The sequence below is a fragment of the Tenrec ecaudatus genome, chromosome 14 (genome assembly GCF_050624435.1).
Source record: "Tenrec ecaudatus isolate mTenEca1 chromosome 14, mTenEca1.hap1, whole genome shotgun sequence".
NCBI lineage: Eukaryota > Metazoa > Chordata > Mammalia > Afrosoricida > Tenrecidae > Tenrec > Tenrec ecaudatus.
The window spans coordinates 40,518,421-40,541,791 of NC_134543.1; the positions used below are offsets into that span (position 1 = coordinate 40,518,421).

General features: G+C 46.9%; 1 protein-coding gene across 1 annotated transcript in view; it reads right to left on the reverse strand.

Annotated features, from left to right (window-relative positions):
* The window catches only part of MTHFD1 (methylenetetrahydrofolate dehydrogenase, cyclohydrolase and formyltetrahydrofolate synthetase 1), a 67,119-nt gene extending 43,955 nt beyond the window's left edge, over positions 1-23,164 (reverse strand). The window contains exons 1-3 of the mRNA XM_075530513.1: positions 22,929-23,164; positions 10,117-10,201; positions 392-451 (exon numbers count right to left, since the gene is read on the reverse strand). Coding sequence (XP_075386628.1) covers positions 392-451; positions 10,117-10,201; positions 22,929-22,969 — 186 coding nt within the window. The 5' untranslated portion in view covers positions 22,970-23,164. The remainder of the gene's footprint in view (positions 1-391; positions 452-10,116; positions 10,202-22,928) is intronic.
* Between the last annotated feature and the right edge of the window lie 207 nt (positions 23,165-23,371).

A 23,371-nucleotide genomic window follows, 5' to 3' on the forward strand; every position in this document is an offset into this window, starting at 1 on the left:
AGGTAAATGCAAGTGGACTAGAGATGTGGGCCTGTTTCCTTCCAGACAAAATTACAGCTAATGGGGGGGGGGGGGTGTCATCACTGGACCCCGACCCTCCTTGCAACACAGCCATCATTTACTCATCAGTTGTCACCACTGGCACCTGGCAGTTTCATGCCCACCAGCCCTGCTCTGTGAAGTGAGCAAATCACTGATGAGAAAACCGTCGATTGCAAACCTGGAGCCCTATGGCAGCACCAAGGCGCCTAGTTCTGATTAGAACATAAGGCTGCTTTGAGTGACAGAAGCTTTAATGGGAGAGGCATGAAGGGCAGGAGGGTAGATGACAGGCTGAGGTTGGGGCAGAGGCTGGAGTGGGGGGCGACGGCACCCCTAGTGGAGCCTTTACCTCTTCAGCAGCCTTCAGCTTCACATTTATATAAAGATTTGAATCATCTCTGTCGCCAACCTAGAATGAGAAATACAAGCAAATCAGACAACTAGGGAATGAAAACTATACAGAAAAGCTTCTAACATTTCAGTTTCGATCAAAGGACTGTCTAACCGTGTGACACTTACTGCTGAAAACTTTGACTGGCGGATAAGGAGAAAGTAGGAGTGGGGTGTCCCTGGAAGGTAGAATTCCATACAATGCCCTCCCCATCCCACGGGCACAGGCAAGAGTAAGGGCAAGACAGGGGCTACCAGCACCTGCACTGCACACGGCAAGGTTGCTACAGGGCTGCCACAATCACGGGCTACTTCAAGGAACAGAGGGCTGAGAAAATGCCCCTAGCGCAGTGCCGTCAAGTTCATTCTGCCATACAGCAACGCTGCAGGACAGAGCAAAACTGCCCCGTGGGCCTTCCAAAACTGCGAGTCTTTATAGACGTCCTTGTGGGGCAAGGATAAGGTTGCAGTTCGAAACCATGAGCCTCTCCTCAGGGAAAAAGACAGGGCTTTCTACTCCCATAGAGAGTGAGTCTCTGAAACCCACAGAGCCAGTTCTACCTTATCCTATAAGGCTCAACATGAGCCATTATCGAGTCTGGTTTGGTTTGGGGACACCTTTATGGAAGTACAAAGCCTCATCGTTCTTCCAGAAGTGTCCTTTGAGATCCATGGATTTTCCATGGTCATTTGCATGTCAGTTCTCGCCTGTGGTGCTCCTAGAGTGTGGCGCCTCTCTCCTGGCTCCTCATGGGTCCTTTTCTACACAGGTTTGTGCCACCACTTGGGGGCACTATTCCAGTGCATGTATGCCCATGATCCTGTGAGGTGTTTTTGTTGTTGGTTTTTTAAGCAGCAGCAGCAGCTCTCCTTTAATTATGTCCCTTTAATCGTTTTAAGGGGATAAAGATTGGGCTTTCTACTCCCATAAAACCATTAGGCTTAGAAACCCACAGGGGGTCGCCAGGAGTCAGCATGGACTCAGTGGCAGTGAGTTTGAGGTTTGAATGGTTTTAAAGACCACGGGCCTCAGAGTAAATGAGCTGCAGAGCTTCAGAGCCCATCCTAAACCCCAGCCCCCACCCCACCCCACCCCACATCTATGCTCCACCTCCTTATTCATTCACAGCCCCACTCTGCAGCCTTTCCCTCCTGGGCTCCTGCCAGGGCTCCTGCGCAGGCCAGGGCCAGGTCTCCTAGGATCCAGGCTCAGCATTGGGTGGAGGCAGCCAAGGCTACACAAAGTCCAAGAACAGCCTTGCCAAGAGAATGATGATGACAGACAGACCACCACTGCCAGTGGCAACCCTGTACTTACTCCCTGAGGTCACCTCTCTGTGACCCCCACCCCATATGCTACCCAACCTGCTCCCAGACATGCACAAACTCTCAATCTGGCACCCGGTCCAGCGACATAACTCTCAGACCTATTTTTGCAGGGAGCCTCCCACAAAGTTCTCATGGGGATTTAGCTATGGGATAGAGGGGCTTGCCTGAATGATGTCCACATCATACATCCGACTTCATAGAACGTTAGGCAATACGCACCTGCAGATGCTCTTTCCCATCATGATTCTGTTATCAGGCTTGATACACCGATAGATTTTTAGATCAAAGTAGAAAAGGAGGTGGTTCTAAATACAAGAGTACTTTTTTTCTTACACTTTCACCAGTATTTATAAGTACAATTAACTATTTAGATTTAAGTCTGAGATTGACCTTTATTTTAACTCACACTTACTGCCATCAAGGTTACTCATAACATCACTACAGGGCAGGGGAGAACTGCCCTTGTGGGGGTTTCAGAGACTTTAACTCTTCAATGTGGTAGAAAGTCTCTCCTTCTCCCTCGGAGCACTTGGTGGTTTTGAACTACTAACATCCTGGCTAGAAGCCCAACCCATAGCCCACTCTGCCACCAGGGCTCCTTTTTTTTTTCTTTCACTCAAACATATTTCTTTTATTGAAAGGTTGTCCCACGGTATTTTCATCATTATTTTTCAAAACCATAAGTCAAAGGTCATTATTTTTATGGCCTTCCTTATTCATATTCATATAATAATATTAAAAATTTTGACTTGGCTTCTATAAGTGACATTTAGGAAACCCTGTAATATGGGTTTGTTGGTGCAGAGATATAAAGGGCTATGGTGGTGCTGTGGGATAAGATTTGGTTGCTCACCACAAGGTCAGGGATTCATACCAGTCAACGGTTCCCCGAGTAGGATGACGTTTACTCCTGTAAATAACTACAGTCAGAGAAAGCCTAATGAGCTAAGGTTCCAATGACTCAGAAGAGATGCAATCACAGTGGGTTTGTTTTTGGAGGAAGAGCTTGTTCGTTTCCTAGCTCGGTTGCTTGTTTTATTGGTTTTCCCTCAGTGCAGAAGAATGTTTGGTGTGTTCATAGCTCTCAGATCCCACAAAGAATAAATTAGTGCATGAATTAGTGGATGCATATGTTCAAATCAAACCATAATGCTGCACTGGAACTCATAATTTTCTAATTGCAAATAATGGAATCTAAGGAGCTTACTAATTCAAGGCATGCCTGTGGGTCACATCACTCCCATCTCTGTCATCCAACTTGTTTCAACAACCAGCTCTGGAGACACTTTCTTGTGGAGCTTACTAATTCAAGGCATACTTGTGGGTCACATCACTCTGTGATCCAACTTGTTTCAACAACCAGCTCTGGAGAGACTTTTTTGTGGAGCTGTGGTGCCTGTGCATTAGCACACTGTTCATAGTCCCCACCTCTTATACCAGCCAGGATCACTCCTCGGCAAATGCCTGTTGTGGTTTCTTACTTAATGAGACCACCACCATCACCGCCAGGGCTCCTTTTATAGCTCACTACCACACCTTTCTTAACCACAACTTCTCAGTCCTAGACTTGGTGTACGCTCCTCTTTGGGAGCGGAGGGCGTTTTGCAGAGTATGGGGTGTCTGGAAGGGTCTTTCTGCTGCCCTCAGGCTCCCCTGGGCTGAGCTTGGAGCTGTAGGCCAGTCCTGCAGAGATGCTCTCTGTGGTGTTCAGTACTATGCAAGAGACGCCGGGACTCTGTTGCTGCCCTTGTCGCTCCTCTGTTCTTGAAGGAGTCTTTCTAAAATGTCAAAACTGTGACCAGTTTTAAAGGGAAAGAGCAATGGTGGCGAGTCACCTGTCAAAGTCTTCTTACCTTGAGAATGCCCAAGCACAGACCTCCAAGAAGTCAATGCAGAGACTCGCTCTCAGGGCGGGCATCGGATAGGGGCGAGGGTTATGCAGTTGCAGTTAGACAAGCTACCAAAAAAATGTTTAGTTCAAGATTCCTGACTGACAGTCACCTGAGTGGGTGGAAGACTGCTCCCCTCCCCCCAACACACTGTAATCCCTTTGCAGATTATCAGAAAATTACCTGAACATCTTATTAAGAATGTTAACTTCCCTCTTGAAGGGGTTTGAGAAAGTACTATTGAGTGCCAAAAGGGCAAACACAGCTGTCTTGGAAGAAGTACAGCCAAGATGATCCGTAGAAGTAAGGATGGCTAGACTTCACCTCACCTTCTTTGGACGTGCTATCAGGAGAGACCAGTGTCTGGAGAAGGACAGCGAGCGGAGGGGCCTCAGAGATGGATTGCTACGGCAGCGGCACCCTTGGCTCCAACATGACAATGGCGACGCAGACGGTTACACGTGGGGTCACCATGCGTCTGAGCGCACTCCACGACACTAACAGCAACGTCCCAGATCAGGCTGGACACAAGTGTTTCCTGTTATGCCAACCACCTGCAACCTATTGCTATCAAGGGCCAGACAGTGCCTATCTTCAGCTCTGTGGGTCGCATACTCTGCTTTGTCACATGGTCTTTGATTTCTTTTTAACCCTCTTCAAAATCTTGAGGGCCAAATAGCAGTGCCATAATTTACTAAGCACTTGGCTATTTGTCCCCTTATTTAAGTGCTCTTTCTGCTTCAGGAATCCTTTGGAGATATTCAGGCTGGGTGAGTTTCTGATTTTAGATCACATGGTTTTTGTCCTTGTGTTTTGTGAGGATCCAACATAAGGCACTTTGAAGAGCTTGGAATTCATGCAAACGCAGTCTTATTCATCTCTCTTGCAATGAAGAGGTAAGCCTCAATTTCTTGTAGGTATTCACATATTTGGGACACTAGCATCCTACTTTTTAAAAATCCAATTATTAAACGTATACTTGGGCTAGATCATGAATGTCCTGGAATCGAATGCCAAGGACTCTGGAGAGGAAAAAGGACACACAATTGGGCTTTAAGAGACAGAAGGACAGGTTCTCATCTCAGCTGCGTCCCTTTCTGACTGTGCCTCTGGGCACGTTATCTTAGATCTTTGAGTATCAGGGAACAGCAAGCATCCCATACCTGGTGGTGGCAATTTAAACACTGCAATAATTAGAAATGGATACAATTCCTTGGAACTTGGATGCTCTATAAACAGTATTGCCATTCCAGGGAAGGAATGAGAAGTGGGTGTGGTGGGTGGACTGCGACCAGCCTACAAGCAGGAACGAGGTGGCTGGCTATCAAGAGAGGGCCAGGAGGAGGAAGAGCCTGATGTGAGGAGGGAGCAGCAGGAATGAAAGGGAGGGAACAAATTAGGGGAGGCAGAATCAACAGGCCAGTAGTTCTGGTGGGAAGTCCTTAAGAGTTGACTTTGCGGTGCTTAGGGGACACTGAGTTCTATTAAAGGTGTTGGAAACATGGCCGCAGACCAGGGTGAGTAGGCAACATGGTGTACATAATGAATGTCACTGAACTGTACCGGGGAAGGCTGCAGAAATGACTGCTGTACTGTTACCTGTGTCCAAGTTGGTGTCAGCGATGCCTCAGTGAGCTCCACCCTCTTGCTTTGTTTCAACCCTGCAATTGTTGGGATTCATGATGAACTGACAAACCTCTGCTGTCATCCTTTGTGTGTGGACTAAGCTGAAGCAGGTCAGGGCCCTGCATGTGCATCCCTGCACTTCCCGAAGGTCAGCAGCAGACAGTGGTGCCAGATAAGATAACTGGTGAAACCAGATGTTCCAGGTTTGAAGACAGCCATAAGGAATTGACAAGCAATTCTGAGTTTCCAGACCCCATATGCTAATTGCCATAATTGCCATACATTCCTCACCACCCCTCCTCCCAGGCTGCTGAGCAAGACTTCCCTGACCTGATGGCCTGGGTCACAGAACCTCATCCAGAGCTGCTCCTAATAAGGCTATTTCTGTTGCTGCTCTCCCTGTCCTGTCGGTTATGTCTGTCTGTCTCCCTTTACCTGTTTCACCTTTACATTTTGTTGCTGTCAGGTGCCACGAGTCATAGTGGCCCTAAGCACGGCAGAAGCAAACCCTGCTCGGTCTGGCGCCATGTTTCAGCCACTGTGTCCATCTATCTCCTCAAGAACCTTCCTCTTTTTCACTGCCCTTCCACTTTACCAAGCATGACGTCCTTCTCCAGAGACTCATCTCTCCTGACAACGCATCCAAACTATTGTTTCCTTAAAAAGCCCCACTCACTGCCATTAAGTCAACGCCGACTCACCTCGACCTCCCGCGGTAGGGAAGAACTAAGCCTGTGGGATCCCAAGCTCTCCCTCTTTATGGGAGTAGCTCGTGGCGTGAACACTGGGTGTCGTCAAGTCCCTCTGACTCAAGGTGGTGAGCCCGTGTGTGCTCCACAGGGCTTCAAGGCAGTGCCCTTCCACAAGCGGATCACCAAGCCTGTTTTTTGATGTGCCTCCAGGAGGGTTCAAACCAAAAACCTCTGGGGGCATAGTTGAGTGCTCACCATCTGCCTACCCAGGGACTCTTACCTACATACTTACCACAGTAAGAGGAAAAAAAGAGCGAGCGAGCGAGTCTCCGTAGGGAGGTGGTGGCACCAGTCCCCCAAACGGGAAAGGCAAGAGGTCTGAGACAGCAGAGACGTGATTCCAACATAGTGTGTAAACTCTGTCTCGTGGGACAACGTTGACCACGGTGCTACACACAGCGCAAGCATGAGAACCTGTGCCGCTGCCGACGGGGCTCTGGGCTCGGGCTAGACGCCAACCGCAGCGCAGTGTCTGTCCGTGCAATAAGAACGCTTGCCATCAAGGACGCCCAGGGTAAAAGTTTGGGAGTCAACTTTGAAAAGGAGGAGAAGTCTCCCAAAATCACTTAGAAAAAGCTTACGGAATTGGATTTTTTGCCCATGACATTTATTTTTTCTGGAAAGAACAGTTCACAAGAGTAAGCCAAGACATTGCCGACCCCAAGTGTCCCGAGGGTACACCCACAATATATGCCTTTGATCCTGCCTCAGTGATTTGGGAGAAAAGGAAACCAGCAGGCACTGAGCAGCAGGCCCTCTGTGGTTTCTCTCAGCGAGAGGCCTCTCAGCTACCCCGAGTCTCTCTACTGGGAACACAGCGTGCCAGTACAGGGGGCCACCGTTGAAGCCCCACCTCTTTATCAAGTCTTGATACAAAACGGGCAGAAACTTCGCAGAGGCTTCCATGTCCTATGTGAGATACATGCCTGCAGAGGGAATGTCAGGTGAGGCATGTGTGTTTCTGAAGGATGCTTCTTTCCTGTCGGCTATCAGCTATCAGCCACAGTAGTCCTTCCTTCAAGCATGCGTTCCTATCGTCTAGTAGTTATCCTTCCTTTTCCAGCTACACAGTCACAAGGAACCAGAATAAGGCACCACACTGAATGCAGGAGCAGATGAGAATCCATCTATCTTCTGTAATAATGAAGTAAAGAGCTTGAGGGGAAAAAAAGTAAAACAATGCCCCTCTTCTCATTGAATTTTATTTTATTTTTCATAAAAGTGTCATTTACTATGAGAATGCAAAATGAATTTACTATTTAGACTTTGAAATTGAGTAAATTCTTTCAAAACTTCCTAGTGTTTAGTTTCCAATACAATAATTACAGATCGGAAAATCCATATACACAAATAAAAGCTCCTTGAGGTCTTAAACTTTTAAGTGGGCAAAGGGTCCTAAGAGCAGAGTTTAAGAAAAACTAGCCTCGTGAGATTGTCCACGGAGAAGAGCAGGCTGGGGTGCTGCAAGCTTTTTGGAAGTTGGACTGCGAAGGCTGGACGTGGAAAGAAAAACTGAAAAAATTCTGGACTATACAGAAACCAAAAGGGAAACAAAAGTTCTAAAAAGTTGTTGGCACATCCTGCACCAACCCACGGCCCTACACTGGACAGCACCTGAGACACAGTGGGGGATGTGCGACTGAGCTGACCCCACCACACTAAGGCAAACACTGGGGGCGTGCAATGGAGCAGCGGGGGAAGCAGAGCAAAGGGATCCTGAGGGAGTATAAAGGATGGACTTTGGGGCCAGAACGTGGCACCACACAAGTTTCATCTGGAAAACAATCCTAAAAGCCAAAACAAACTGACCTTGAACTACTAGCAATTTTTTTTTTTGCTATCTTTTTGGTTTGTTTTGTTTTTACCTTGTAAATTTTGTATGTTAGTGGCTTTTCTGATTATCGGTGTTGCTGCTGTCGAAGCCATATTCATATGTGCCACTTAGGCGCTGTCAAAGTCATCTGCATTTGTATGCACATATTACTGTATCAGCAGGTCCACCTAGACAAGATAGGCTGGACAAACAATGAGAGAAGAAAATAACGGGACCAACGGTCCTGGAGGGACATGAGAGCGTGGGAGGTAGGGGAAGGGAGGAGGTGTCGCCCAACACAGGGACAAGGGAACAGCGAGTGGTTCAAAACCAGAGGAGGGAGGGGGTGGGAGGACTGGTAGGGAGTGACCAAGAGCAAGGTAACTGAGAGGAATTACTGAAACCAGAATGAAGGCTGAACATGGTAATGGGTCGGGAGGAAAGCGAAAGGAAAGAGGAAAAGAGTAGGAGGCAAAGTGCATACAGAGAAGCCTAAATACAGACATGTACATATGTAAATATATTTATGATTATGGGGGAAATAGACTTATGTGCATATATTTATAGATTCAGTAGTAGGGTAGCAGATGGACATTGGGCCTCCTCACACATACTCCCCCAATAAAATACAATAGCACCTCACCCTGCTAAACGGTCATTGCATGACATCCACCTAACCCGACATGATCACTGGAGACAGACGTGTGTATAAGCAAATGTGGTGAAGAAAGCTGATGGTGCCCGGCTATCAAAAAGATATAGCATCTGGGGTCTGAAAGGCGTGAAGGCAAACAAGCGGCCACCTAGCTCAGAAGCAACAAAGCCCACAGAGAAGAAGCACACAGCCTAAGCGAATACAAGGTGTTGTATGGACCATGTAGCAGACACCAAGGAACAAAAACAATCATTGTGTGATCACCTTCCTCACATAATTGCTGAAGACGAAGGTGTGCATAAGCAAGTGTGGTGAAGAAGGCTGATGGTGCCTGGCTACTGAGAGATATAGCATCTGGGAACTTAAAGGCTTGAAAGCAAACAAGCGGCCATCTAGTCCAGAAGCAACAAAGCCCACACAGAAGCAGCACACCAACATGGGTAATCGGGAAGGGCAGAGGAGACCAGGTCTCAAACAACAAAGGCGGGGTGGGGTGGGGGTGGGGGGTGGGAATCACATCGCCGTGAATGAGGGGGAGTGCGTGATAGGGACCCAATGCCCAACTGTAGACAGCTGGACATCCCTTGCAGAGGGGTAGTGGGGAGGAAATGAGTCACTCAGGGTTCAGTGTAGCAACAATGAAACTCAAAACCTTCCTCTAGTTCCTGAACGCTTCCTCCCCTCCCAATTATCATGACCCCAATTCTACTTTGCGGACCTGGTTAGACCAGAGGGTGTACAGCAGTGCAGTAGGGATCTGGAAACACAGGGAATCTAGGAGGGACGAACCCCTCAACACCAGCAGTGAGAGTGGCAACACCAGGAGGGAAGAGGGTGTAGAAAGGGAGAACCGATCTTGGAGATCTATGTGTGGCCTCCTCTCTGGGAGATGGGCAATGGGAAGGTGGATGAGGAGAGATGCCGGGCAGTGTAAGATAAGATAAAAATAATTATTTATAAACTATTAAGGGACCAGGGGGAAGGGGGGAGTGGGGAGGGAGGGGGGAAAAAAGGAAACCAAGCTGATTCCAGGAACCCAAGTGGAAGGCGAATTTTGAGAATGACGAGTGCAACGAATGTATAAGGGTGCTTTGCACAATTGATGTATGTATGGATTGTGATAAGAGTTGTATGAGTCTCAATAAAAAGATTAATTTTAAAAAAATGTTGTTTGCAGTTCGATCGACCAAGCAAAGAAGAGACTGTCGTATATCACGGGTCACTATAACAAAGGCCACAAATGGGCGGCTTTACCAAACAGGATTTATTTTCTCACAGTTTAGGAGTCTCTGAGTTTGAATTCAGAGTGCTAGCTCTAGGAGAAGGCTTTCCCTGTCAGGTCTAGTGGAAGGTTCTTAGCTCTTTTCAGCTTCTAATTCCTGGTTCTATGGAGATGTCCATGGGCCTGGCATCTTGCTTGTTTAATTTCTATCTCAAAAGAGATTGACTTAAAACATAACCTACACAAATCCTGTCTCATTAACCTAAGAAAGACAACCCATTCCCCAAAGGAATGGGATTAAAAACACAGGCAGAGAGGTTAGCATTCACAACATACATTTTTGGGGACACACAACTCAATCCATAAGGGACACTAACAGAAATCGATAGTCACAATACCTGTAAAATTGCTAAGCCTGGTGTGAACCCAGGAACATGCTCCTTCATCTGTGTGACTTCGTTCCTCAGTCTCTCCCGTATTTGCCTAAGGAAGAAGGAAAACTTGAAGTGAGTCCTTGACATTTTAAGCACACATAAGTGATGTAGATTACTCGGTCTAGTTCTTCCATAAAAAATATCTTCACTGACTAGACACCATCTGGTATGCTATGGACAAGAACTTCCAATCAAGTTTCCAGATCACATGCAGACATGGAGCTTTTATTTTTTTATTTTACTAAAAATCATTTTATGGGGGCTCATACAGCTCTTATAACAATCTATACATTAATTGTTTCAAGCATATTTATAAATATGTTGCTATCATGATTTTCTAAACATTTACTTTCTATTGAGCCCTTGCTATCAGCTCCTCTTTTTTCCCTCCCTCCCCCTCCTAACCTCAAGACCACTTGATAAATGATTATTATTTTCATATCTTACACCGACCACTGCCTTTCTTTTTTTAATAAATCATTTTATTGGGGTTCATACAACTCTTATCACAATCCATACATACATCAATTGAGTAAAACACCCTTATACATTTGTTGCCCTCGTCATTCTCAAAATTCGCTTTCCACTTGGGTTCCTGGATTCAACTCATTTTCCTTTTTTCTCCCCTACCACTCCCTCCCCTCTCCCCCCTCCCCCATGAACCCTTAATAGTTTATAAATTATTATTTTATCTTATCTTACACTGCCCGGCGTCTCCCCTCACCCACCTTCCCGTTGCCCATCCCCCAGAGAGGAGGTTACACGTAGATCCCTGAGATTGGTTCTCGAACAATAAAAATCATTTTATGGGGACTCGTACAGCTTTTCCATCCATCCATCCATCCATCCATCCATCGTGTCAGGCACATTTGTCCAGATGTTGCCATAATCATTTTCAGAACATTTTCTTCTACTTCAGCTCATTTCGGCTCCCTCTCCCCTCCTCTGGATCTCTTCTAATTCCTACTGACTCTGAGTCCTGAGGCATGCAGGTGGCTCATTTAAAATCTATTAGTTGGTGGCATTCAAAACCAAACAGTGACTAAATGAAAAGTTGTATTCAAGGAAAGTTCTGCTAATCCATCTTTAATAACATATTTTCAGCATTCCTTCTCTCCAGGGGTAACATGAAAAACAACAGTGGGGCAAGGACTGTGAGCTTCCATCCCTTCCCTTGACCCACTCTAGTAAGACAACCACAACCACAGGATACCCACATTAAAACAAAGATTTTAAGAACTCGTTGTCATTAAGTTAATTCTGACTCACAGTGATCCCAAAGGGCAGAGGAGAACTACCTCTTTGGGTTTCCGAGGTTGTAAATCTTTCCAGGCGCTGATGGCCTCAACTTTCTCCCACGGAGAAAGATGCTATTCAAATTGCAAAAGATGTTCAAATTGCTAATTGCCCACCTCGTAACCTACCACACTGCCAGAGCCCAAGAAGGCATATTAAACTAAAGAGCTCCCATTCCAAATGCAATGTGAATCTATAATTACATTTCAATCTATCAAATACCTTTCTTACAAAAGGGTTTGACATAAGGGTAAGAGCATACTGTTAAAAGACTTAGCCATTTACCAAAATAATAATTTATCAACATAAGCTTCTCTTGGGCCCAAACCCCAAACTCACTGTCATCAACTCAAAGCAGTTCTATAGGACACGGGAGAACTAGCTGCTCCTGTGGGTTTCGCAAACTGTAATTCTTTACCAGAGCAGAAAGCCTCTCAAGCCGCTGGTGGTTTCTACAGCTTACCTTGCTGTGAGCAGCCCAAGGTGCATGTTACCCCAGCAGGGTTCCTCCTCATGGACATAGGAAACCAGTTAAAATCACCTACTCAGGGCACACCAGGAGACCAGACGCTGAAGAAGGACATCATGCTTAGTAGAGGGGCAGTGACAAAGAGGAAGCCCCTTAACGAGATGGTCTGACAGTGGCTGCAGCAATAGGCTCTAACGGAACAGTGGTGAGGATGACGCAGGAGACAGTGTTGCAGTCCATTGTTCACAGCACCTCAGTGAGCCCTGGTGGTGTCGTGATCACCCATTTGGCTACAATCTGCATGGTGGGTGGTTTGAAACCGCCAGCAGCTCAGCAGGGCAAAGATTGGCCTTTCTGCTGCCATAAACAGTTACAGTCTTGGAAACGCACAGGGGGTGACTCTGAGTCAACACTGACTCGATGTCGATGGTAGTGAGTTTGATGTGAGTTTAATAAAACCCACTGCCATTGAGCTCACTCCAACTCATGGCAGCTCCACATAGGTCTCATGAGCCTTTCAACCGCTGTAATCTTACACTAGCTCACCAGGCCTTTCTCCCAGAAGCCTCCTGGGCACATTCAAACCAGGAGCCTCGCAGTTAGTCCAGGACATACCGCTTGTGTCAACCAGGGGCCTTGAAACATATCAACGTGTAAGTATTCCAGATAACCAACTGTGCTCAGCTGTGCTCTCTGATACAGCCGTGAAGTTGAACAGGATCTGTCCTTCATAGAGAACCAGTCGCATCGTTTATCCTTCCTCACTGTACTATCTCCTCCTTAGTCACACTTGTTCTACACAGCTACACAGATGTTCGCAAACATCTCTTCCCTCCTCCTGCTGTGGCTGCTCCCACCTCCACTTCTCTTTACAGACTGACATGCACAGGCATACGAGTCACATGAAGTACAGACTGGATGAGCCTAGGGAACATCGAGAATGTTCAACAGTACAAGAACAGTACATGCCACAGCCTCACAAGTTTATTTCTAGCTAGTATCTATTCCCTCCCCGCTAAAAAAACACCTAATTAACTAAACTGTAATTAATATTACAGTTTAAGTGAAGAATTTCATAAACATAGATTTCTTGCATTGGGATTTTATCTTGGCAGAGGCCAGGGTTCTGCTCCGAACCTGAAAATGCTAGAGTTGTTGACTTTTCACTGGGCTGCCACTGAAACCCCCAGCAGTCCTATACCCACCCTCCTTATTACATGCTCCCAGACTCCTCTCTTCTTCCTCTTCCCCTCTCCATCAGCCACTGTCGTAACACAAAGGGCTCGATAACATTTTAGAACAGAAAACACAAGCATGGGGAGAAGCAGCAGAAAGTATGTCTATCATGGAGAACGGGGTTCAACTCCTGGCCAATGCACCTCATGCACAGATATCACCTGACAGTGGAGGCTTGCATTGCGCCATGTGGCCAATTTCTGCAGAGATTACAGACTAACACAAGGAGCCTGGTGGCAAAGTGGTTAAGCATTAGCCTGTTAACAACAAGGTCAGCAGTTCAAAACCACCAGCTGCTCCACAGGAGAAAGGCAAGGTTTTCTATTCCTGTAAAGGAGGGGTCCTCAAACTTAAAACAGGGGGCCAGTTCACTATCCCTCAGACTATTGGAGGGCCAGACTATAGGTTAAAAAAAAACACAACCATGAATTCCTATGCACACTGCACATATCTTATTTTGAAGTAAAAAACACAAATGGGGCAAAAACACCGGCAGGCTGGATAAATATCCTCGGTGGGCCGCATATGGCCTGTGGGCTGTAGTTTGAGGACCCTTGCCATAAAGGGTTAGTCTCAGAAGCCCACGGGACAGTTGGATTCAATAGGCTCACTATGCATCAGAATCACTTTGATGGAATTGAGCCCAGACTAACACAGACCAGGAAGAAAGGCCTGGAGATCTACTTCTAAAGATGGATCAAGGAAAACTCTATGGACCACAAAAGACTAATCTATAATAGATCAGGCAGGTGGTGCAGGACCAGGAAGTGTTTCATTCCTTTGTGAAGAGGGTGGCCATGCGTCCAGGGCAGACAACACAGTAGCATGATCTAAAAGAAGCAGTCTACTGGTTCTCCTTACCTTGCCCCACTCAAGTCCACCCCACGGAATTACACTCCTAGCACAATGTGAGGGCTGGTTCAAAGGAGGCAGAGAGACCAGAACAACAGACAAGAGGAAAAACAGATGAAAGCACACCCTCAACTACTCAGATGGGGTAGGGGAGGCAGGGCATGCTTAAGCTTTACCAAAGCCAAAACAGGCTCAGTGCACGCACAGCCTGCCAGGGTCCATCAGCAGAGAAAATCACAAGTACAAAGATCCTGAGTAGGTAACCGAGTTTCCAGGAGGAATAGCTAGCCCACAGGTAGACTCATTCTGCTTGAGCTGGGGACCCGCAGGAGGGTTCTGAACAGGGCTGGTATAACTGGACTTACATTTTTAAAGGAATTTGACTGATGAATCAAGAATCCCATGTTAAGGGAAAGAGTGTAATCGGGGAGACCAGGAGAAATGACTATGCCTGCAGAAGTCCCAGTCTGAGCTGTTGGTGGCTTGGATTCTAGTGTTAGAATGAAGCCCAGAGAAACTGTCAGGGCTACAGATGACCTTACACTTGACATCACTGTGAAACGGAACCAGAAATGACCGAGGTCGCAAATCCTTTCAGACAAGAAGCAGATTTCATACCAACAGTGAATTTACTTACCAGGTGTTATAAGGATTCTAGAAGATGTGAGCATTTGAGACCTGTGGAGGGTGGCCTCAGGACAACTATGTATTTACACCCAGCAGGTAGCAAGTAGTGGGGAAAAACCAGTACCATAGGGGGTAGAGGATGAAAAAGTTTCAATCCCACAAAGCACAAGTTTTATATTTTCAACACTATAATTTACCTCAGCATAACTTGCAATTTCTAACCCTCTTCTCCTTAAACTATTCTTACAAAGTAGGATTGTTTCTGAAACTGCATTAGCAGGGTGTAGTCTTTCGATTCGAAGCATTTGTTCAAAAGAGAACGTGCAGGTTCCTTCATACAACACGACCACAACAGCAACAAGAGGTGTAGAAAAACGTACATCAAGCACAGCCAGTAGGAAAGAGAACACGAGAAGGGCAGTTTCTGGGTCTGGCTGGCGAAACATCTAGACAGTTGCCAATGAGGTTGGCTCAATACTTCCTTGTCTTGGTTTCTGGGTGGCTGCTCCAGAAAAGCACAATAATAAGCCAAATGTCAGGTCAGCCTGAAGGGAAGCCAACTTCTATTTCAGGGCAGTAGAGCTGTGGGAAGAAGAGGGGCTTTTCTAACTAATTCTTCGCAGAAATAGAACAACTTTCTAACCATCAAAATCTCCTACTTCCCTCAGTTGCAGGTGCATTCCATGTCAACAGAGGGCCAAGGAAGTACACACTGCTGGAAAGATTCCAAGGGGGGAAGGGAGGAGAAACACAAACAAAACCAATTCCTGACAACTGTCCCATCAATTTCAACTCGTACTGTCCCATCAATTTCAACTCGTGCTCCCCGTAGGTCAGAACAGAATTGGCCCCTTGGGTTTCCAAGGCTGTAATTCTTACAGAATCTAGTTCTCCTGTGAAGCAGGTTGTGAATTTGAACAGACAACCGACAGGTGAACAGCCGAGCCCTTAACCACTGAGCCATCAGGGCTCCTGCCATGGCAAAGTGGGGCAGAAATGAGTACTTGGGTCCATCCCCAAATGATGCTTGAATGGTGGAACCAGAACCACATGCACCAGACCTTCACCCCATTCTCCTTCGGCATCAGCTTTCTCTAACACTAGAGACACAGCTCCAATTTTTTTTTAAATCATTTTATTGGGGGCTCGTACAACTCTGATCACAATCCATAGACATCCATTGTAGGTCAAGCACATTTGTACATATGTGGCCATCATCATTCTCAAAACATTTGCTTTCTACTTGAGCCCTTGGTGTCAGCTCATTTTTCCCCTCCCTCTCCACCCCTCACCCCATGAACCCTTGATAATTTAAAAATTATTTTGCCATGTCTTTTTTTTATTTTATTTTCTTCTTTTAGCCATGTCTTACATTATATGATGTCTCCCTTCACCCACTTTTCAGTTGTCCGTCCACCAGGGAGGAGGTTATATGTAGATCCTTGTGATTGGTTCCCCCTTTCTACCCCACCTTCCCTCCACCGTCTCGGTATCGCCACTCTCAGCACTGGTCCTGAGGTGCTCATCTGCCCTGGATTCCCTGTTTCCAGTTCCTGTCTGTACCAGTGTACAGCCTCTGGTCTAGCCAGATTTGAAAGGTTGCATTAGGATCATGATAGTGGAGGTGGGGGACATTAAAGAACAAGAGGAAAGTTGTACGCTTCATCGTTGCTACACTTTACCCTGACTGGCTCCTCTCCTTCCCAAGACCCTTCTGTAAGATGTCCAGTTGTCTACAGATGGGATTTGGGTCCCCACTCAGCACTCCCTCCTCATTCACAATTATGTTTTTTTGTTCTGATGATACCTGATCCCTTAGACACCTCGTGATCACACAGGCTGGTGTGCTTCTTCCATGTGGGTTTTGTTGCTTCTCAGCTAGATGGCCAATTGTTTATCTTCAAGCCCTTGAGCCCCCAGATGCATTATCTTTTGATAGCCGGGCTCCATCTGCGTTCTTCACATTTGCTTCTGCACCCATTTGTCTTCAGTGATGTCGGGAAGGTGAGCATCATGGAATATCAGTTTAATAGAAGGAAGTGTTCTTGCATTGGGGGAATACTTGAGTGGAGGCCCAATGTCCGTCTGCTACCTTAATTCTAAACCTATAAATATATGCACATAGATCTATTTCTCCATCATCATATATAAATATACTTACAGATTTACATGCCTTTATTTAGACCTCTATAAATGACCTTTGCTTCCTAGTTCTTTCCCCTATTTCCTTTTACTTTCCTCTTGTCCCACTATCATGCTCAGCCTTCATTTGGGTTTTAGTAATTCCTCTTGGTTACATTGCCCTTCATCAGGCCCTACCAGGCCTCTTATACCCTCCTTGCTACTGATTTTGGATCACTTGTTCCCTTGTCCTTGGGTTTGTTAGCACCACTTCCTTTTCGCCACCTCCCCTTTTCCCATGTCTCCCCAGAACCATCAGTCCTGTTTCTCCTCCACATTGTTTATCCAGCCTATCTTATCTAGATAGACCTGCAGAGATAACAATATGCACAAAAACAAGACAGCAAAGCAACAAAAGAAAGCAAAACAACAACAAAAAAAACCAATGACCAAAAAAAGAAAAGCTTGTAAATAGTTCAAGGTCTGTTTGTTGACCTTTAGGATGTTTTCCAATCAAGTCTGATGGGGTGCCACACCCTGGCCTCAAAGTCTATTTTGGTACTCCCACAGGACTCCCTTGCTCAGCTTCCTTTGCTGTTCTGTTGCACGAAGTCCTTAGTGCCTCAGTGTGGTGGGTCAGATCTCAGAATTCCCACACTGTGTTTGCAGTGTTGTCCCCTTTAGGGCTATGGGTCAGTGAGGGGTGTAGTGTCTCGTAGAGGGGCCAGCCATACGGTTCTCTCTGCAGCACACTCTTCTTGCTGACAAAACCTCCCCAGTACATTCTTTCTCACTGCCATCAAGTACTGTATATACTTGAGTATATAAGCCAACCCAAATATCAGTCGAGGCACCTAATTTTACCACAAAACTGCATTAAAAATGTGCTGAAAAAACTCGACTTATACACGAGTATAAGCAGTATATTCCAACTCACAGTGATTTCATAGGGGTTCCAAGACTACCAATCTTCTTCACAGGAGAAGACAGCCTCATTTGTATTCTGTGGAGTGGCTGGTAGGTTAGAACCGTGACCTCGTGGTTAGCAGCCCATGTTGCCCTAGGTTGGGAATCACTGCTCTCGAGGGGCAAGTGGAGCTAGGGAACTAGCTTGAAATGGCTTAGAAAGCTTCCACAAACAGTAAAATCTTTTACAGGGAAAAGGTAGCAACCAATGGGTGGCATTAGAATAGAGGACTGCTAAGTTGCCCTTTCGGTCAGCTACCCAGACTTTTGTATTTAATTACACATAATTGTAATAGGCAGTAACCAGTTTTTAAAGATAGCTCTGTAAGCCAAAACAAGCACGTGACTTAATGGGGCCTCCGGGTCACCATTTTGTAACTTTCAGTCAGGAGGCACAGTGGAGTGGTGCCAAGCGTGGGATCTACAGCAGGCCTGTGCTCAACAACATGCCAATATAGGGCTGCTGCCAGCCTGTCTGCCACCGAGGACCAGAACAAGTCTGATTACCAGCCAGACCTGGCCATTAAAGAGGATTCTGACTCCAATCAGCGGCTCCAAGACCCTTGCAGGTCTCTGTATTACCCACGGAGACCTGCTCCTTGGGTGTGGAAGACGGGGGTCTCCACCTGGAGGACAGCAGGTCACGGGCTCTGCTTTAGAATTTAGGTTTGCGGAAGGCTATGGCTTACATGGTAGCCCTAAATCCATTAGCGTCTCCACACAGATTCAGCCTCGGTGGAGTTCTTTCTGACTACTGATCAGCAAGGGGAACACCTGATCTCAGGCACAAGGTTAGAGAGTGGATTGCTGCCACTGCCCTACAGAGCCCAGGGAGGGCAGCCGCGCCCTCAGGGGCTTGCGTAGGTGTGTCTTCGATAGAAACTGGGGTACCATGGTCACATGGTTCTGTGTAACACACTGACTGCCTTGGTCAGAGGGTCCTGAACAAGCCTTGTAAGCTTTTCTAATCTGCAGTAAATTATGTTTGAATTGTGGGGTCTTCTCTCTCCCTTAGAAAGGAGAAAACTCAAGGTCACTGATCCCAACTCAAAATGACCCTGCAGAACCTGCCCCTTTTCTGAGACTTGAGAGCTTCTTGGGAGCAGACAGCCTCACCCTTCTCTTTGGAAGCACCTGAGGAGTTCACAGCCCGACAAGTAACCCAGTGTGCCCCCGGGCTCTGGGGTCAAATTCAAATGTAACTTATGGAAACACAGTCGTTATGTCTTAAACTGGACCAAGACAAGACAGTGCCACATCATCCCGGGTGGGGAGTCCATCAGCATGAGGGCCATAATGGCACCTAGGAATTTACAGAAACTCGACCCCTTGAGCAGGACATGGAGAATTAGAGGAAAAAACAAAAGCATAATGGGCAGCAGATTAATTCAGTATGATTGCAGGTGGGACGACAGAAGCAAGAAAGGGGCCCGGACTGGGATACATAAACTCTTTGATACAGAAAAGCTTACAAGATGGGTTAAGGACTCCCCAACGAAGGCAGTATGGGTATGATTCCTAATCCTATGGACCCCAGCACCCCAAATTCTATCAAGGGCACACTCAGACAAGTTCCTGAGAGCAAGGCTGGCTGACTAGGAGAGCAGAGCGAAATCACTTCCAAACGCACTCTGAGGGCAAAGCTGTTAATTCAGTGGAGGCGAATCTACATGGGGACTCTGAAATGGACTTAAGACCCCCACTGGGGTGCTGACCTTAAAGCCAGTAATTCAGAACAACCAGCTGCTCTGCAGGAGAAAGAAGTTTCCTTCTCCCATTAAAGTAAGTCTTGTCAGCTCACAGGGACAGTTACCAGTATACCTCTGCCTACAGGGTTACTATGAGTTGGCATCTACTACATGAGTTTGGTTTTAGTTTTTGAGACCAGTCAAGAAGTCTCTCGATGGGACAAGCTGTTAGTAAGTGGTCAGCTACTAACTTAAAGGCTGTTGGTGCAAATCCTTGAAGCGCCTCAGAAGAAAGGTTTGGCAAACTGCTTCTGTCAAGATTAGAGTAAAAACAAAAGAAAACCAGATGGTCTTAATCTACAACACATGGGGGCTGATTCTACACCAATTGGTTTGTTTTTATTAGGAATTTTTTGTGTGGTTTTTGGTGACAAGCCCTCTTGTTTGTTATCTAGGTTTCTTTGGCTTCTAAATACCTTTCAAGTAATAACTCATTGCATCCTAACCATGTTATAAGTTCAGTGCCTACAGGTATTCCCATGAACAGATGAGGGGATTATGGCACCCTAGAAGTAAATGAAATTACCCAGAGGAAGGCAAGATCTGGCTACCTGACAAATTCTACACTCACCAATCTATTTGCGGTGCCTGCCCCATTGGCAAATCTGGCCCCCGTCTGTCTCTTCACAGTCAATCCTTCTGTAAAGACGGAAGATAAATCAAATACCCTCCGCAGAGAGCAGGCCTGATTGGAGCAAACAAAGGCCAGGAAAGGTCAAACAAAGACGCACAATATTCACTAGGCCTCACTTGAAAAATCAAGGATGTCTAAGTGAGGCGGGTCCTAGTCTAAGAACTCAGGATTCCATTAAATCAAGAGGGTTCTTCCAGCACTGTGGTGTTCAAAGCCCCCTCCTCCTTTGTACAATATCCTCAAGGACAATTCAATGACCTCTTGCCCTGGGGTGAGGGTTTCACCATCCATGTCAGTGTAACTCACTCTACTCTATGCAGCTTCTGCTTAGCCAATGATTCAATAACTGGTAAGGTCAAAGGTCCCTAGCAGACTACGTTCAGTGGGGAATCCTCACCCTTGATACCTGCAGGCGTTGTCAATCTTAGCCCTAAGTCATGTTTACATTGAGTAATATTTTAATTCCTCTATTTAGAATTTTCTGGCCTCAACTGTTTTTTTTTCTCCCAATGCAGGATGGTATATAAGAGTGACAGGGAACTGGGAGAAATTCTGACTGGAGTCCATACGTACCCTTCCCCTTCACCTCCCTAAGGAAGAGATGTTTACAGTTCACACACTAATTTGGTAGCGTGATTAATCCAAGGGAAGAAACTTTGAACCTCTACACAACGCAGCTTCTTAGAGTTGGCAGCAACCATGGAAGCTGTCCTGCAACTTGGGCAATGAAAGCCCTTTCCCCAGACCCCAGGGTTTCTGCCTGCAGGTATAAACTTACCACCTTTTCTCTCAAGGGGGGGGGGGTGCGGGGCGGGAGGAGGTGTCCAGTCCAAAGACCTCACCTGCATCTGTTCAATCAGGAAGAACTGCAGAACTGCCTTCTGGGGGGGCCAATTATGCCTTTTCTGGATCTGATGCTGGTTACCGAGGTGGATTATAAAAACATATTGCACTATATGCTTGATAGGTGCGGTTTTCTGAATATATTCATATTTAAATAAAAACAAAGAAAAGCAGAAACCTCCCCTTCATGATTTCAATGTGCAAAGAGCATTGAGAACCAGTGAGCTAGACTAGATCAAGGCAGCTAATACCAAATGGTAATGAAGATGGAAGGGGAAATAAATCAATTCTTCATGTATCTATCAAGCAGTTATTGATCATTTACACAACTAGTATTGACTGAACAATGATTGGGTGCCAGGCACAATTCTAAGTCCTGTTAAGATACTAATTTCATTCCAACAACTGTTGGGGGCGGGAGCAGGGTGGTGGGGGGGAGGCCCCAAATTCAAATATATTTTACATCTCACCAAAATCAAAAGCCCACTGGTGTCAAGCTGATGCCAACTCATAGCAGCCAAAATGCCTAACGCAGAGCTTCACCAGGCTCCTCTCATTAAATCTTAGCTAGAACAAACCCAAGACCAAGACCAAAATGATGCATCTGGATGAGGGAGCCCATCAGCAGGAAGCCAGAGCATGTCCAAAGGATTCACTGTGATGGTGCCAATAAGAGAACATAAAAAACAAAGAAATTCATCACAAAATGGTGAGTAGCAGAATATCAATTTATATCCACATTCAAAATGAATTGGGGCTCACACTGTCAGCCTTAGCCTTCTGAAAAATAAGTGCTTACACTTTAAGCTCTAATACACAACTATGATTGACCTTCCACGAAGCATCCAATTTGCCCGTCAGTGGGTACCACCAGGGACTAATTCACTCAAAAGACCCATACTCACAAGGCTAAGGGATCATAGGACAGTTACTGTTGTCAGCCACCCCACAATCCAAACCCTCAGCCATCAAATCCATTCTGACTCATAGGGACTCTACATGGGGGTTCCAGGCTGTAAATCTTTACAGAAGCAGACAGCCTCATCTTCCTCCAGTGGAGGAGCTGGTAGGTTTCATCCTCTGACCTTGCAGTTGGCAGTCCAAAGCTCAATCAACAGCAACACCAACAGTTACTAAGTAACTGGTGAGGTTCAAAGTCTCCAGGAAGGTCACACAGAATAGATCTTTTCCATTTGCCTTCCCCCCACTCACTTTAAAGAAGAGATGGCAGTTACATGATGGCATGTAACTGAAGAGCAAAGAAACGTAGTTTAACTTTATAGAGTTGCACTTAAGCAAGGCGTGGAGAAAGGGCTGGAAGGCGACCTAAGTCCTAGGTGGCCAGCTATCACGATCAGGTGGTAACCGCTAAGTCTCCTATCCTCCAAACCATTGGTTCCCAAACTTATTTAGCCTACCACATCTTTTACAAAGTCGGGGGGGGGGGGCGAATTCAAAACAGCGCCCCCCACTCCTGGAAATGAAACTGTTTGTACTGAAGCCCATAATCCCGAATAAAGTATCTGCTTTTGCAGCCCTCACGCCCCATCCCGGATTGTGCCAGCGGCCCATTCCCCGGAGGGCAGGGGGGCGGGGGGAACACACAGTATCCCCGACTTCGGGAAAACCCTGCTCCAAACTGTAGGTAACGGCGGAGAGGGGGTGGACTGGATTTCAGAGTTGATGGTGCCGCTCCAGGCAGCCTAACCTCTAAGTCAGAAAAATGTCTGCAGCTGCACTTTGGCCTCCCAAAGCCTTTTTTTTTTTTTTTGGGGGGGGGGTATGGTCGGGTCGGGGCAGGTGACTTGTTGGCCCAGAAGCAGATGAGTCAAGGCGCAGTCACCAAGTAGCCCACCTGCAAACACAAGTTGTCCCACACACGTGTGCACACTCACTCACTCACTCGGTGGGAAGTTGCACGCTCTGTTCAGAAGCCCCCACTGCAGCCCCACACGCCCAACTAATAATCATGACCAGTACTTACGCGGAGACCACCTTCCCGTTCAGGATTCCTGCCGGCGCCATAGCCTTTATTAGTGCGCTGACCACGGTGCACACGCCAGAGTCCAAGTTCTACTTTCTCCGCCGCCGCGCGGGAGAGCCCAGCCCACGTGCTTAGCAACCGCCTGGAGGAGCCCGCTAGTGCGCCTGCGCCACGACGTGCCCGAGGGTGCGCAGTCCGAGGGGAAGCAGGGTTCGCCTGACCAGCCAGGAGGGTGGAACTCGGGGCCTGGTTTCCGTGGGCGGAAGAGGGAGAAAGCCGTGCGAGGGAAGCCGATGGCGATTGGCCGGTGAGAGGACTGGCGGGCGGAAAGGGCCGCCCCCGGGAGCGCCGCTGCACCGCCAACTCCGCCACTGGAGAAGCCGACGCCCGGCCCCGGGGCTCCATCCCAGCCAATCAGAGAGCGGATCTGGGGGGCGGGGCCG